This window comes from Pogona vitticeps, chromosome 14, assembly GCF_051106095.1.
Source record: "Pogona vitticeps strain Pit_001003342236 chromosome 14, PviZW2.1, whole genome shotgun sequence".
NCBI lineage: Eukaryota > Metazoa > Chordata > Lepidosauria > Squamata > Agamidae > Pogona > Pogona vitticeps.
In genome coordinates this window covers 12,277,445-12,292,283 of record NC_135796.1, presented here as the reverse complement: position 1 = coordinate 12,292,283, position 14,839 = coordinate 12,277,445, and the positions used below count along the sequence as shown (strand labels likewise).

Below are 14,839 nucleotides of genomic sequence, written 5' to 3'. Positions count from 1 at the left end.
TGTCTTTAGATAATTTTGTCTCTGTGATTTCTAAGTCTTTCCAGAGAGCCCCAGCATCCTCCCATTCATGCATTGTCATGGCAGGAGTACGCTGGTGTATAATAACAGTAGTAGTACTGCCTAGCCTTCATCAAAATCACTTTTGACAGGTGCGCCATCCCTGTGAGGCGGGACAAAGGGTCAAGAATCAACCCAATGATTTACCTGCTCGTTTTTCTCTGGTGAACAAAGATGCAGATGGAAAAGACCTTGAACTTGATGTGACAGAAATGTTCCATTACATTTTCCACTCGCACAAAACTAGGATTTAAAAAATACAGAATTGTGGTTTTTTTAAAAAAATTATTATTATCATTATTCTTTTCTGTTTTTGCCGACTGTCCTCCTTGGAATTCAGCGTCAATTCGATTTCTGTTTCCTTGGGAGCTCATTAGCTTTTGATTGTTTCATCTTTTTCTACTGAGAAAAACAGACAACCCATCTCCGTATGGCGAAAAGCAATGCAATGCTTTCTGCCGGAGAAGAGAGGCAGGATTTGCTTTACCTGTCTGTTTTTTAATCTTGTCTCAGCACCTACTGACTGCACTTAAAAAGGTGGGGAAAGGTGTAGAGAGGAGAGAGGAGAGAAACACAGTAAAATCGTATTTGAGATTTTCATCAAGACCTTCACCTTCCATGCCATCCTTTGATCTGTGTTTTATAAATACTTGAAGACAAAAGAGGATTTTTTTCCCCTTTCAATTCTTATTTTATTACAGAGCCTATTGTCATTTTGAGAAATTTCTGGGAATCTTGTGCCAGCAGTGCCTTGTATTTGGTACTACGGTATAGCAAATGAAATTCCTTGCTTCTTACTCTCCTGATGGGAGTCTATGTTGGCTTAGGCATGTTGCAAGAATGGCTGATGGTCGGATTCCAAAGGATCTCCTGTATAGAGAATTAGTGCAGGGAAAGCGCCCCAGAGGGAGACCGCAGCTGCGATACAGCTGCAAGCGGGATCTGAAGGCCTTAGGAATTGACCTCTTCGGGGGCCGGGGGCCCTGGGACTGTGTGGGACTGTGTGGCTTGCCCAAGGTTACATAGGCTAGCTCTTCCATTAGCAGGGACAGTGGGGAATCGAACTCTCAGCCTCTAGCTTCTCAGCCAGATATTTAAACCACCAAGCTGTCCAGCCAGCTACCTCTCTACTACCGCTTGCCGTTTTTATTCTCCCCAATCTGAACGTCGTAATTTTATGTAAGCATATTTCTAAGCAAGGTTTGTGGCTGGTGGGCTAGAATAGCAGCCTCCGATGGAGTGCTGTTGCTGATCTCCTTGTTTCCGAGACGCCTGAACAACCCACCAGGTATTGGCACCGATGTTAGCAAAAAGTCTCATGCAACGAATTCCAATGAGAGGCTTCTCGGAGTGCCTTGAAATCATAAACATCAAAGCAGTGATCGCTACTGAGTATATAATTACGACAAGGACCCGCTGAGGACTTTGGAGGGAAGATAAGGGAGAGGCTGCTCTGTGATAAATCAGAGATGACACTCAGAAAGAAGGAATTTGGGGGGGGGGAGAGGAGACAGGGCGAGGTGTGTGCAGGCTTAGATGGTTTCCCACCTAGCTAGGCTTCTTGACTTCCCCGAGCAAAGGGCTCCCTCTCCTTTTGGATGTGATTCTTGTTTCATCTTACCCTGAGCCATCTTCACATGAGCCACAGCCGAGCTCAGAAAATGCCCATAAGCAGATGCTCAAAGCACAGAGGGATTGTTAAGGACATGCGCGAGTCGAGCGCATGTGTGGGCGGGCACATGCAAACCCACCTTTTCCCCTCTTATTTCTTAGATTTGGATTCTGCAAGCCAATGTGTGCATCAGAAGCGCACAGCCCTGATCAGCCATGCTCCATTAAAGCCCATCTGATTCAAGAAGGGAAGGTTGTCCTCTGGGATGTGACTGGTAAATAAAAGTTTAACAGGCTCAGAGAGAGGTGGATGCGCACAATTATGAGAGCTAAGTAAGCCAGTCATGCTTCTGGTCATGGACCACATTCTCTGCTTGTTCCCCAGCTTAATTCTATTACGCTTCTCATAGGTGGAAGCAGGAGCACATTTGCGACCCTGCTGTTCTCGTGAAAGATTGCTATCCAAATCCCTGCACTATTAGGGCCCAATTATTGTTTGTTTTCCAAACACTAAATGCTATAGGCAGCCCATGAAGTGCTTCAACATAACATAGGAAGATTCTCCGGTTGGATTGTATTCTGTACACACGGTGTCATTTCCCCTCATGCTGTCCTCTGCTGATTAGCCAACACTTCAGTTAGGTACATGGCTGTGGAGCCGGAGGTTGGAAGTTCAGTTCTGCGAGGTGCCATTGCAGAAGAGCCAGCCTGGGTGGCCTTGGGCAAGCTGGACCATCCAAGGGCATCCACAGAAGATGGGAATGGTAAACTACTTTTGAGTATTCTCTACCTTTAAAACCCTGAAAGGGGTTGCTATCTGCCAGAATTGACTTGATGTCACACTATGATGATTGATTGATTGATTGATTGATTGATTGATTGATCGATTGATTGATTGATCGATCGATCGATCTGTCGATTGATTGATTGATTGATTGCATTTATACCCCACCCATCCAGTCAACTGACTACTCTGGGCGGCTTCCAACACACATAAGAATGTAAAATATAAAAAAAAATCATCATCGTCAAATGCCCTAAGTATTATTAGAGAAAGTTTGTGCAAGCAGAAGGGCCAACCTGTGTAGCTCTGGGCAGTCTTCACAGTCTCAGGATGCTCCCCCCCCCCAAGAAGAAAGGAATAGTAAATCATTTCTGAGTACCCTCTCCCTAGAAAACCCTGAAAGGGTTGCCATAAGTTGGAATTGACTTGATGGCATACAGTTTTTATTTATTATTACGTTGAAGATATGCTGCAACAGCCTTTACCAATCCGGTGTTCTCTAGACCTATTGTGTTCCAGAGTTCCTTATCCTCTAACAGCGGGGGCTAACAGGAGCCCCGAACATCTGGAGGGAGCAGCTTGGGGAGAGCTGTGTTAGAAAAGGTGGTTGTCCAACGTTCTATGGTTAATATGCAATACTTAAGACGAGTCTTGGCAGAGTCTAATTGTGTGATGCCGTAGAATTCATGCTGAGGCTAAGTGCATCTCATGAAAGGCGTCGGTAGCCATCATCATCAGATCGTTGGCTAGACCCACGGTACTAATGCCTGTAGCAGACTCCTGTATCTTCCTTGCCCTCCCTACTTGTTCTTTTCCCCCTTAGCATCATAAATCTCTTTGTTTTTTAGAAGTAGCAACAGTTTGTCTCTATCTAGAAAACCCTGGAAGGAGTTGCCGTAAGTTGCAGTCGATGTGACAGCACACCGTTGTTATTAGTTGATGTTGCTAAACTGCCAAAGACCAACAGACCCCTTTCTCAAGCATTGGGCATATAGTCTAAAGCGACATTCACTCAGTTTGCAGTAAACCAGAAAGGCTTAGCCTATGAAAGTACTTTTTATCCTTTACCTGGCAATGAGATGACTTCATACTTCTTCCAGGCATCAACCCTTCTCTCTGCTTTAGTCGCATAGGCATTTGTCTTTGATACAAGCCTTTGAAGCCCAGGCAGTTTAAGATACTTGTTGCCTTCTCTGGAATCTCACAAGCAGGGTTGTATTCTCCCTCTCTCAGTAAGGACCTGACAATAACTTGTCACTGGAAAGCAACAGGATGGCAGGGTTTTTTGTTTTTTGTTTTTGCTTTAGTTAGGGAACTATAAAGAGAGTCTGCTTGACAGCAGTGCAAGGGATGCAATCCCAAGTGGGATTTAAATGCATTTGATTTTCCTTTGAGGACAGGTAAAGGTTTCTCCCCAGCTGAGAAGAGCTGGTTTTTTTGCTGGGGAGAAGGTGGCAGGGCAGAATGAGGCTAATAAATTAACGCCATGGAGTGGAGCATTGTAGAAGTGGAGAGCAGAAGCTTAGAGATGCATGTAACAGGTTGGAAATATAACTCAAATATCTTTGCACTCAGTAGGCAAAGATCCTGTTCGGTAAATTGTGCCTGCATAATGGTGATGATGCAGCTGCATTTTGGCCCATGCGATATGTGCTATTCAGAAGGTGGAAGCAAAGAAGGAGATCATATTATATCCATCATCATATTACATTCAAAAGATGTACTAGACGCATTAAAATCGTATTACATTGAGAATATGTTGTACCAGACACATTACCATCTTTTATGCCATACTTTATGTACAGTCATCTACATTATCATTTTCATTATTTACAGAGAGAGCATTCATAAGATATATTCCAGAGCACATTTAAATAACATATGTAACTATCGTATTTAATACATACCAATAATTTAGCAGTGTGTAATGTAGATGCCTTTCAGTCTGGTTCCTTGCCCTGCTAAACCCATTACAAGATGAGAGTAAGGTCTGATATTTCTAAATGGCACCTTACCATAGCTATTTTTCAGGTGACCAGTCCAAAAGTCGGTTATCCAAAGGACCTAGAAAGTGTTTGAAAATAGTGACTCATCTAGAGAAGTGGAATGAATTCTCATTCTTCCTTTACTCTCAGGGAGCCCGTGTCCTTAGTCTCAATATGCAGTCTGTTTCACTTTTCTGCAGAATCTCGTCTTCATCTGTGCAAACAGCACTATAGCCCAGAAACAGAAAAGCTTCAAAGAATGATCATGTTGCATAAAATTAACGCCCGGAGGGGCGCTTGGTCTTTTAATCCTGATATTGCCATGATGCTCACTTACATTGTTATAAATAACAATAATTATCAGCTATCAAGTCAATTCTGATTTACGGTGAACCTTTTCCAGGATTGTCTAGATCAAGAATACTCAGAAGTGACCCTCGTTTTGCAGATGCTCTGGAACTGTGCAGCTTGCCCAAGACTACCCAGGCTGGGTCTTCTCTTGGAGTACACAGTGGGAATAAAACTCCCAGCCACTGGCTCCGCAGCCAGATAACAAACTATTGTAATTGTGCTACTTACAACATTAAAAAAAAGACCTTGAAGGAGGCTACAAGTTGTTTGGGCCACGAAACATATCGGGTAGTTTTTAAAGTATAATAAAAACATGTTCCTTAACTTCCTCAGACTTTGCCTGGCCTTATTTGGGGACCATTAGATGTTTCTGCTTTCTTTTTGGATTTTAGATCCATCACAGAAAAAAATATAAAGGAAGAGAATTCTCCAGAGCAAGGAAGTCTTTCTAAAACTAACCATCTGGGCCGTTTGAAGGACATAAGAGCAGGCATTCAGATATATTTCCTTTTCTGCCTGCCAGAGTCTGTAGATGATCTAAACCAGTGGTCTCCAACCTTGGGCCTCCAGATGTTCTTGGACTACAACTCCCAGAAGGCTTCACCACCACCTCTGCTGGCCAGGATTTCTGGGAGTTGAAGTCCAAGAACATCTGGAGGCCCAAGGATGGGGACCACTGATCTAAACCATCCTCTGAGCCATACAGAGGTGGACAAGTAAGGCTACCCTTGTAGCTGATTCACACCTGGAGACCGTTCTTCTTGTTTGGTTTGCTGTGGTTTGGACGGACTGCTCTGCAAAAAGCAGGTGCGTTTTAGTTAAACGGTTGTGTGCATTTTTAGTCAGTTAATGGAATAAGACCAAGATCCATCCACACAGTTGTATTTCCGATCACCGTGTATGGGTATGAGAGCTGGACAGTAAAGAAAGATGACAGGAGGGAAATATTAGAATTCATTTGAAATATGGGGCTGGAGGAGAGCTTTGTGGATACTCAGGACTGCCAGAAAGATGAACAAGTGGATCCTACAGCAAATCAAGCCTGAATCATCTCCGCAGGGATAAATGTTGAAACGGAGGCTGTCCTGCTTTGGGCCCATCATGAGAAGGCAGGATTTTCTGGAGAAAAACAATGATGCTGGGAAACGTGGAAAGTGGAAAGCAGGAGTAGAAGAGGAAGATGAGATGGGCTGACTCCTTCAAGGAACCGCAGGCATGCATTTGCAAGAGCTGAGCAGAGCTGTTGAGGACCGGACATGGTGGAAATAGATCATCCATAGCGGCACCGTCATTAGAGGCAACTTGGTGAAACCCAACAACAACAATGGATGAAGGATGCAGGAGTTGGCTATCCTTTGCAGCCGCTTGATACCTCCAGGGCCGCAGTACGACCTACACTTATAGGGAAAGAAATATTGCCAGATGCATATAATTCTCGCTCTTAAAGTAGGGACAGTTTGGCTTCAAATGCTCCTCTCTTGATTTCATCTCCACCTCCGAGTCCTTCTGAAGACTTTTCCTTCGCAAACTTCAGCCACCAATTCCTGAGAGGATATCTCAGCCCACGCTTTCCTTCCTGCCTGGCATTCTGTATTCTGTCTTTATCGGTACTAAGTTGCACGTTCTGTCCATCACCCCGAGCGCTTGACGCTGGCTCCGACGGCAATTGTGCTGTCTTTAAAAATAAATAAAATAATCCCTCCGTGTGTTATATTTTTTTTTCAAAGGCGCCTATTCCGTTTCATCTTGACATTCAGGTTTCTTGAATACAGTGAGCTGAAGTACAGAATATCAATTGGAAGAGGGCAGGATTAGCTTTATAAATTGTGCCCATGCTTTCAGGCTGGGTTCTTGAAAGAGCTTCTTCCTTCCTTCCTTTCTTTCTTTCTTTTCTTTTTTTTAAACCCAGGGAGGCCTTTATGATTTACATCTCCAGCAATGGCCCAAGGCCTGTTGAAAAACATCAACTATGGTTTACAGAAGTCAATCTGGACAAAAAGCTTTAGTATGTTTTTAAGGGAGGCGAAAGACGTCGGTCTGTCACGGAATGTGGGTTTTCATCCAATACTCATCTTGCCTTTAGCTTGCTTTATTATGTATGTTGTCCTTGGACGGTAAACAGAGGTTTAATTTGCCCCTTTGGTTTTTGAAGTACATATCTCTTGAGGAAATCCCATTGTTGGAATGAAAGCAGGTTATTCGGGAGAAAAACTCTCATCCCTTACTAGCTGGCAAGTCTTTTGGTTTGCAAAATAGTGCACCTGTCACTGTACTGAAACCACCGAGTGCTTCACTTTTATTATTTATCATTGACAAGAATCTCTCTCTCTCTCTTTTCGTGTGTAACAGAATTGAAAAGAAAGTTGATTTATTTGTTGAGGGGGTTGTTTTGCTTCTTCTTCTTTTGTCATATAATTTTCTAGTTGCCAAGGGAATGGTTTAGTTTTTCCTTTACAAAGGACACACCAGTTGTTGTTCTTGTCTTCTTTTAAAAATCTATACATGACCTTGCAGAGGAGTAAGAGGCTGCGCTTTAAGGATCACTGGTTGCCATCTGGTGGACATGGCTGGCATCTCATCATTCCCTGTTTGAGGAGCTGGCATCAGTCCCTCAATAGTAATGGACGCAACCATCAATTTCCTATAGTTTAAGGACATTTCAGATGGAAGAGCCACTTTTTAGCCATCTTTAATGCAGGGGGACGTGGTGGCGCTGCAGGTTAAACCGCAGAAGCCTCTGTGCTGCAAGGTCGGAAGAATAGCCGTCGTAAGATCGAATCCACGCGACGGAGTGAGCTCCCATCGCTTGTCCCAGCTCCTGCCAACCTAGCAGTTTGAAAGCATGTAAAAATGCGCATAGATAAATAGGTACCACCACAGTGGGAAGGTAACGGCATTCCGTGTCTAGTTGCACTGGCCACGTGACCACGGAAGACTGTCTTTGGACAAATGCTGGCTCTACGGCTTGGAAACGGGGATGAGCACCGCGCCCTAGAGTCAGACACGACCGGACTAAATGTCAAGGGGAACCTTTACCTTTAATGCAGGGCTCACCTGTTAAGTTTTGAATTTCACTTTTAAATTTGTCCCTTTTAATTCCTTTTCTTTTATCTACTTTTAATTGATTTTTATGCCTGAATTCCTTTCATTCTCTTCTAAAGTGTTTTCTTCTTCTGTTTAACTATTTCCACTGTTTGTTTTATTTCTTCTCAATTTTCTGTTCCTTCCTTTCTTCCTCCATGTCCGGCCTTCAGGGACTTGAAGTTATGAAGGACAAACATACACCCCCAACACACATATACACACATACATACAGAGAGAGAGAGAGAGAAAGGTTTTACGTGGTCTTTGTCTGTTACAGGATTTGTAGAATTACACTCAATTGAATGAGAAACACAAACACACCCATCTCCAGAATCATATACTGTATTTTTTGCACCATAAGACTCACTTTTTTTCCACAAAACAGGGGGGTGGAAAGTCTGTGCATCTTATGGAGCGAAGAAAACAGATTATATTTTCCTGTTTTCTTCTCCTAAAAAATCGGTGTGTCTTATGGAAAGGTGCGTCTTAGACTGTGCTTGCTCAGCTAAGGTAGTTCAACAGACCTTTTAGTTGATCCTTGCCAAAGTTGGCTTTTAATTACCACCACCTTTTTTAAAAGAACAAGTAAGATAGCAATTAGCATTTTGTCCCTGTTCCTTTGGAGGAACTCTTATTAGCTCATTACCAACTTTGATTGACCTTTTTGTCTCTTTCTGATTCTGTGTTGCTTTGATTTTGTTTTTTTTAAAGCTGCTCAGATAATTAGCTATATATTACACAAAAGTGGTGAGTACGATGGGAAAAGAAATAATTAAGATGATTTTGAAATTAAAGACATAGAGAGAAGCAGGTGCTTAATGGAATTTGGAACAGCTGTGCTTTGCAGGAATCTGCTTCACAAGGTACTTCAAGGAAGGGTTTGATGGCCGCCTGCACAGCTGGAAGAACATGGCAATAATTAAATTATAAAGCCCCTATTGCAAAGGGAGCAGCTGGATTGATAAGGAAGATGCAGGCAGCTAAGAAATGATGCACAGGTAACTTCTGGTATGCTTTGTAGTTTGCTGTGAAGGTATGCAAGAAGAACAGGAAAGAAGATTGGGGGAAATTATACTGAGGCAACAATAGCAGGAAAGCATCAAGAGCAGATAATTCAACAGTTGGCCTGCGAACTCTTAGAACAGAATGATTGCTGGGTTTCTCAAAACCAAGCCATGCCAGATTGATTTTTTCTCCTTTTTTCTAAAACGGTGTTGCAATTATAGTAGATCAGAGGAATGTGGAGCAGTAGTAGGTCTTGATCCCAGCAAGGTCTTCTACAAGCTTCCCCCCCCCCATGGTATTCTTGTTGACATGCTGGTAAAATACAGGCTTCACAAAGCTGTTGTTAGGTGGTTTTGTAGCTGTTTGAGGGTCTTGTGCCCAACGAGTGTACACCTGTGGTTTCTCATCATCCTGGAGAGAGGTTACAAGTAGATTATCATGTGGTTGTGTCCTGATGCTGCTGTCCATCATGTTTGTAAATTATTTGAGAATAAAGAATAAAGGGAGTGCTCTTCATATTTCTGAATGATGCCAACTGGGAGGGGTAGCTAATAATTCTGAAGACGGAATAAGGATCCAAGATGATCTTGACGGATAGAAGAGTTAAGGCAAAATACAGTTAATTTCAGCAGGGGAAAATGTGAATGTTCTGCATATACAAAGGTGATGTTGGGGCCGTTTTCAAATATTTGAAGGGCTGCCATATGGCAAATGGAGCAGTCATGTTTGAGGACGTAACCATTGGATTCAAAGAAGATTTCAATTAAACCATTTGCAAAACAGTGATTCCTATGGGGGAATTTTGCTAGACAATGTTTGGTCCCTGCTTCGCAAACCGATTTTTGCTAGACAACTATTTTGACAGCTCCCTCCGTGCTCACAAAACGGGTGTTTTTGGGACCTAAGCTTCACAAGACAGCAATTTAAACAGCTGATCGGCGGTTCGCAAAGCGGCTTTCCAATGTCTGATCTTCTCTAGACAACGACGATTATTCCCCATTGGAACGCATTAAACAGGTTTCAATGCATTTCAATGGGGAAATGTTTTTCGCTAGACGATGATTTCTCTAAACAGCGATTTCAGTGGAACGGATTATCATCGTCTAGCAAGGCATCACTATATTCCGAAGGCTGGCAGTGAGAATAGCATTTCAAAATAGAATTCCTTATGGTGTTTCTTATGTCACCTCCCTGGAAGAGAGGCCAGGTAAAAGATTCAGAATAAAAACACAGTTGTTGTCTGTAAAGACATTGGATTAATCCGCAAAATAGCAATAAGACTCTATTAAACCAGCAAGAACAAAGCTATAGTTCCAGTTAGACAAGAGCAAAGAGCATTTCTTTCCTTTCCTTTTCACAAGCTGAAAAGAGGGAAATTAGGCACAATGAAGAACTTGTAATGAGTCTACATTTCAAAGTTGAACTTTGCAGTTCAACAGTTGTCATGTTACAGATTCTCTCCCACAGTTGTGACTCGAGAATGACATTTAAAAGTGTTTTAAAGTGTTTTCATTTCTTTAAAGTCTTCAAATTGTATTTGTCTCTTAATGTCAAGAGATGCCAACAGGGAGGGGTAGCTAATAATTCTGAAGACGGAATAAGGCTCCAAGATGATCTTGACGGATAGAAGAGCTAAGGCAAAATACAGTGAATTTCAGCAGGGTAAAATGTGAATGTTCTGCATATACAAAGGTGATGTTGGGGCCGTTTTCAAATATTTGAAGGGCTGCCGTATGGCAAATGGAGCAGTCATGTTTCAGGACGTAACCACTGGATTCAAAGGAGATTTTAATTAAACATTGGGATGAACTTCCTGATATTAAATGATGTTTAGCAGTGGAATGGGCTACCTCAAAAAATTACAGGCTCTCTTTCTGGAAACACATGCATTGGTAACAACCAGACTGGACTACTGCAATGCGCTATACGTGGGGCAGCCTTTGAAGACAGTCCAGCGACTGCAACTAGCACAGAACTGGGCTGGGCGGTTGGCAAGTGGTGCCACCACATGGACTCATATCATGCCGGTTCTGAAAAAATTACACTGGCTGCCGGATGCTGCTCGGGCCCAATTCAAAGTGCTTACTTCGACAAATAAAGCCCTAAATGGCTTAGGACCTGGTTACCTAAAGGACCGCCTTCTTCCATACGAGCCTGTCTGTCCTCTAAGATCAGGCCAGGAGGCTCTTCTGAAGGTGCCATCCCTGGAAGAGGTGAGGTGGGATGGCATGTTGAAATAGGGCCTTCTCAGCTGTTGTCCCCCAACTTTGGAAGGTCCTCCCTATAGAGATCCGCCTGGCTCCCAACACTTTTGGCTTTTCCGCGCCAGGCAAAGACCTTTCTGTTTAGCCACCATTTTAATAGTTTTCTTTAGCTGGCCATATGAGCAGCAGGATTTATTAATATTAATGCTTTAATGGTTGTTTTTAATGTAGGATATTATTATAGTACCGTATTGCCTATTTTTAATCTTTTTAATGTTTTTAAAGTTTTAATATTGCTGTACACCACTCAGAGACCACTGGTGATGGCGCAGCTAAAAAAAATCTTGTAAATAAAACAAATAAATGTGATTTTATTGATTTTAACCCCCTCCAAGATCTGTCAGTATAGGACAGATCAGAAATATTTTTAGATAAACACGTACATAGGAGTGGGTTTTATTGGGATGTGTGTGCATGAACTGTGAGAAAGGTGAGTGAGACTCATCAACCCAATTGGATGTCCTAGCTAAAATGATTATAGAATTCAAGAATATTTGTAATATTTATTTGCGTACTTATTTTTTAAAGTCATTCTTTCTTTCTTTCTTTCTTTCTTTCTTTCTTTCTTTCTTTCTTTCTTTCATTCATTCATTCATTCATTCATTCATTCATTCATTCATTCATTCATTCATTCATTCATTCCTTTTGTGAACTCTGCCCAATAATGCTTTAACAGTGTAACATTATTTATTAATGGTGCCTGTTCATGAATGGTACTTGTTTGAGCTCATGGAAGTGGAAACTGCACATATTACCTTGGTATGGAGCTCCCACAGGGACTGAAGGTATTCTAGAACAGTGGTTCGTATCCTTGGGTCCCCAGGACTGGTCGGGGACTACAACTCTCACAAAATTCTGCTCAGCACAGCTAATGATTGAAGCTTCTGGGAATTTTAGTCTAAGAACTAAAGAGCCATGGTTGGGAACCACAATTCTGGACGCACCTCTGCCACCCCAAAACCCTGTGTGTTGGCTCCAGACTTAGCCGTACTTTCAACAGACCCATTAAAACAACTCCCTCCTTTCTATTTTCAGGGTTCGAATTGCTCTACCAGCCAGAGGTGGTGCGGCTTTACCTCTCCATCCTCACAGAAAGTCAGAACTTCAACACATTGGAAGCGGCGGCGGGCGCTCTGCAGAACCTCAGCGCTGGGAACTGGACCGTAAGCGAGATCTGTTCTTTAACATTTTTAGGGGCTTTCCATTGCAAAACAAAACCATAACTGCCTTAAGTGTCATCTGATGCTTTGCAGAGAAGACTTGGGGGTTTCTTGCAAATTCTTTTTATCCCCTAAGAAGCAAGAGTCAAGGATCAGGCTCATTTTCTTTTAAGCTGCCGTGTTATGTGAGAATGAAATAAATCGTTTTCCTCATTGTTTACTAGGGTAAAGAAAGATGTTCCCTATTAAAGGAGAGGAATTAGGGTGACAATCCAGATTAACTCACCAAGGCCTTTGTAAAATATGCAGCCCACTGTCTGCTGAGCCAGAGTCCTTCCCATCTACACAGCCTTTTCTTCCCTATCATTGTCCTCTTGAAGTCTTGCAAAGCAAATGTTGCATTGCTCGTTTCGGAGGCCTGTTTTCTCTTTTTGCTGTGGTTCTCTGAGCTACTGACATGGCTGCATGGGTCTTGCAACAGTGCACGCATGTATCAAGAGTTCAGCATCTTTTAAGGAATGAATCAGCTGTGGAAGAATATTTATACAAAATCTGTGGAACTCCTGGGCATACTCTACGTCTCAGTTGAAACTGAGGCCTCCCCTGGTAATGACTCCAAAGGTATGCCAGGACACGTCTGATCTTAGGCTCCCTGTCTCAGATTCCATCCCTGGGAACATAAGAGATATCAGACTTGCAGTTAAAAATGCACATCCTAAGAAATCGTCTCCAACCAGTTCTCCTCACCTTCTTACGCTCTTCAGGAGAAGCCACTGCATATGGGGAAAAACAACTGATTTTTTACTAGCAACTGGGGTAAGGATGGGGTGACTTCCAGAAAAACGGTCAATGGACTATAAATCCCTACCAGCTTGTTCCCTCAGTCCTTAAGTAATATTTTTTGTATTCTTGCTCAAGTGGGTGCTGTCCGTGGTGCTGAAATATGGCTGGCTGCTTTGGAAGATAAGGTGCTGCACTAGACCAGTGGTTCTTAACGTGGGCAATAATGCCCCCCAGGGGGCGATTTCATTTTTCAGGGGGGCGGTAGAACGAAAAGGGGCGGCGTGGGGGCGCTGGAGCAGAAGGGGGGCGGTAGGGGGGCGCTGGAGCAAGCCAAACATGTGAAGATGGCTGCAGCCTTTTTACAATGTGCATGAATATATATTTTCCTCCAATCTTAATTTAGTTTCAGAGTTTTCGTCTTGAAATTTTTAGTTCCTGCATTGCAGTTTGCTTTTATGCCCTTTTTATATTTCTTTTTGCATATTAAAATTCACTTGAAACTAAATCATTAAATGTTACTTTTGGGGGGCATTTCATTTTCTTGGAATTGAATTTTGTTTTCAGGGGTCATTGGATTTAAGTGTCTTAAATAAATAAATAAATAAATAAATAAATAAATAAATAAATAAATAAATAAATAAATAAATAAGATATCATCACCGTGGGGAGGGGGGGCGATGATAACTTCCTCAATGGCTCAAGGGGGCGTTTCTTTCAAAAAGGTTAAGAACCACTGCACTAGACAATACAACAGCACACAGGGGGACTCTTAGGTTGCTCACAAATTATTTCTCCTAAATCTCTCTAAATGCTGTCACAGAAACTCAGATAAACTCTGACATTTCTATTTCTGTCTCTCTCCTTCACCCTCCGCTTCCCTCTTGACCAGTGGTCCACCTACATCCGGGCAACTGTACGGAAGGAGAGAGGTCTCCCAGTCCTTGTGGAGCTCCTTCAGTCAGATTCGGACAAGGTGGTGAGAGCCGTCTCCATTGCTTTGAGGAACCTCTCCATGGATCGCCGAAATAAAGACCTCATAGGTGCGTTCTGAACAGTTTTCGAAGAAGGTCTCTCAAAGAAAGCCCAGAGGAATGCTTCTGGCCAGGAAGATTTCAGGCTCATGCAGTTGGCTTTGTTCTGAGTGAGAACCCTGAGGTCCACAAACTTTAGAAGATTATTCTTAAAATTAAAGAATTTTGGGTGCAGGGATTTCTTTTGAGCTCAGGGTCCTTTCTGCAGAACAATCCAAGCTTTCTTCATTTCAGATGTATAATTGAAGCTTGGGCGCAGGAATCATTTCATCCTTATCATTATTAAACATTTGCAAGTTGTTCATCTTTGTTAATCAATTACCAGTTCTCCAAAGATCTTCCAAATGCTCCAGATTGGTGTTCTCCATATCCTTGGTATACCTTACAACCATCATCCAAATCTTAGTTAAATTAGAAAAGGAACCTAGCAAGTTTTAAAGGAAATGCCAGCCTTGACATGTCTTTTTGTGGGGTGGGTGCGCATTTCAAGTCAGAGCACTCCAGACGTGGGACTGGGCTATCTTGAGGCTCCCTGTGTCCTGGGCCATAGGTGTCATTTTAAACTTATAGTCAGGACTATAAACTCTACTCAGAAACGTGCAGCTTTATGATCAAGATCACTTTCATACCCCTGGCTCTGATCAATAATCCCAATGCTGTGTTTGCAAAAGGACAGGCAGGAGGTTGAAGAGGAAGCAGCGGTGTTGCACCCTGCTTCCAGCTC

The 14,839-nt window shown here is 42.6% G+C and overlaps 1 protein-coding gene across 19 annotated transcripts in view; it reads left to right on the top strand.

Moving 5' to 3' along the window:
- ARVCF (ARVCF delta catenin family member) overlaps window positions 1–14,839 on the top strand; it is a 456,576-nt gene that overhangs the window by 415,031 nt on the left and 26,706 nt on the right. For all 19 annotated transcript variants that reach the window (XM_072983699.2, XM_072983702.2, XM_078381689.1 and 16 more), the window contains 2 exons: window positions 12,177–12,304; window positions 13,974–14,124. In XM_072983699.2, the coding sequence (XP_072839800.2) occupies window positions 12,177–12,304; window positions 13,974–14,124 (279 nt within the window). The remainder of the gene's footprint in view (window positions 1–12,176; window positions 12,305–13,973; window positions 14,125–14,839) is intronic.